We start from the raw sequence: 2,090 nt of genomic DNA, 5'->3' as shown, positions 1-2,090 counted from the left end.
GGGTAATTTATGTAAGCATAGCACACTAAACTGTTCAGAATTTATTTAGCTTTCAATTCAGGATAAGCTTGAAACATTGAAAAGGTGTAAAGCATGCTTCAGATGTTTCAGTACGCTTCATCATAGGAAATTTTGTTCTGAAAAGACCGCTTGTAAACACTGTAAAGCTAACAATCATCATCACGTGTTATGTAATCAGCGCCAGTGTAACACTACTACTAGCAGTGCTGTGTCAAACAGCAGTAATGGCTCAAATTGTGTGCTTCCCATAGCAAAGGTTAAAACTGTGAATAATACATATGTTAACGTATTCTTTGATGGTGGCTTTGATGCTACCTACATAACACATGAAGCAGCTCATCACCTTGGGGCTAAGAAAAGCCGCAGTTTAATTCTTGATATTGTAGGTATCGGCAACAAAGACCGTCAACGTAAATCTTTTATCTACGAGTTCCCTCTTTACTCCTCTGCTGATATTGCCAAGCCAATATTAGCTTATGGCATGGATCAGATAACTGGTCCAGTCTCACCATTGAATCTCAATGTTGTGCAGCAGTTGTTCCCTAGTGATGAGATTCAGTTGTTGCAGCGAGGCAGTGTAGTTGATGTGTTGATTGGGACAAACTATCATGGTTATTTTCCTAAGATCGAAGTTTCCAAGTGTGGAGAGCACTTGGGCATCATGGAAGGTGTTTTTGGGCGGTGCCTGGTTGGGAGCCATCCCAGTTTGTCAGACAGAACTGTTTTCACAAAGGATATGCAGCAGGTCCTGACTTATTGTTGTAATTTGGTCCCCAATCCAACTCCTGACTGTCATGGTGGTCAATGTTCTGAGGAGGGTCAAACCCTGCATACTTTGTTGTGTTCTGCAAAGGCTGATGTAAGCGACTTCATTCTGGGTGAGACATTGGGCACTGAGGTTAACCCTAAATGTGAGGGTTGTAAATGTGGGAAGTGTCCAATTTTAGGTCACACCTACTCGTTTGAGGAGCAGCAACAGTTGCAGCTTATTCGGGACAATCTCACATATCATTCCCATAAGCAAGTGTGGTATGCAAGTTATCCGTGGGTTAAAGATCCCAGTGACCTTCCTGATAATTATTCCTCGGCTCTAGCAATTCTGAAGAGTACTGAGTAAACTCTGAAGAAAGATGTCCATTGGGCAAAAGTCTACCATGACCAGATCATGGATATGGTTGATTGTGGTGTAGCTAAGAAGTTGTCTGATAGTGATTTGAAGAGTTGGACAGGCCCTAGATTTTACATCAGCCACTTAGCGGTTTTGAGCCCTAAGTCAAAGACAACATGTGTACGTATAGTCTTCAATCCGTCTCAAAGTTATCAGGGAAAGTCTCTGAATTCGTTCTTGGCAAAGGGGCCGGACGCCTATATCAACAAATTAATGGGTGTGCTTATCCGCTGGCGCGAGGAGTCTCAGGCTTTGGTTGGCGACATTAGAAAAATGTACAATTCTGTTTCCATCCATTCTACCGAACAACACTGTCATAGGTTTTTGTGGCGGTGTCTGGAGGATTCTCGGGCACTCGATGTGTACACAATCCAGAGGGTAAACATGGGTGACAAACAAGCAGGTGCCATTGTCAGTGAAGCTTTGTACAAGACGGCCTCACTGTTTGAAGTCGATTATCTATGAGTGGCAGCTTTGTTAAGGCGGTCCACGTATGTTGATGATATAATCGACTCAGTGGAGTCACAAGGAAGTGCTGTGAAGTTAGCTTGTGACACCAATGCTGTCTTAAGCAAAGCGGGTTTGCGTGTTAAGTCATTGTTGTTAAGTGGTGAGAAATCGCCTTGAGTAGATCCTAGTGAGGAGCCAGTTTCGGTTGAGAGTGAATCTGAGATGACTAGAGTGCTAGGTGTTCTTTGGGACCCATCTGAGGATGTCATCAGGTTCAGTCCAGCCCTAAACTTTTCTCCCAAGTGCAAAGGAGTTTATACTCAGGAGAACCTTCATGAGTCTGACATTCCCAAAGCTATTCCCTATGTTCTAACTCGTCGTATAGTTTTGGAACAGACTATGAAGTTGTATGACCCTTTTGGTTTTCTGAGCCCTTTCACTTTGATTGGTA

At 43.2% G+C, this 2,090-nt stretch overlaps 1 protein-coding gene across 1 annotated transcript; it reads left to right on the top strand.

Moving 5' to 3' along the window:
• Positions 1–1,186: 1,186 nt before the first annotated feature.
• LOC137398451 (uncharacterized) lies at positions 1,187–1,654 on the top strand. The gene has a single exon (XM_068084562.1). The coding sequence runs from the start codon at positions 1,187–1,189 to the stop codon at positions 1,652–1,654; it is 468 nt and encodes a 155-aa protein (XP_067940663.1).
• The last annotated feature ends 436 nt before the right edge of the window (positions 1,655–2,090 follow it).

Source organism: Watersipora subatra, chromosome 6 (genome assembly GCF_963576615.1).
Source record: "Watersipora subatra chromosome 6, tzWatSuba1.1, whole genome shotgun sequence".
Taxonomy (NCBI): Eukaryota; Metazoa; Bryozoa; class Gymnolaemata; order Cheilostomatida; family Watersiporidae; genus Watersipora; species Watersipora subatra.
The sequence above is the reverse complement of the archived record's forward strand: the minus strand, read 5'-3'. Positions and strand labels throughout refer to the sequence as shown.

Excerpts from the sequence above, each read along its gene's own strand:
- LOC137398451 (XM_068084562.1), top strand. The coding sequence starts at position 1,187 with ATGGATATGGTTGATTGTGGTGTAGCTAAGAAGTTGTCTGATAGTGAT.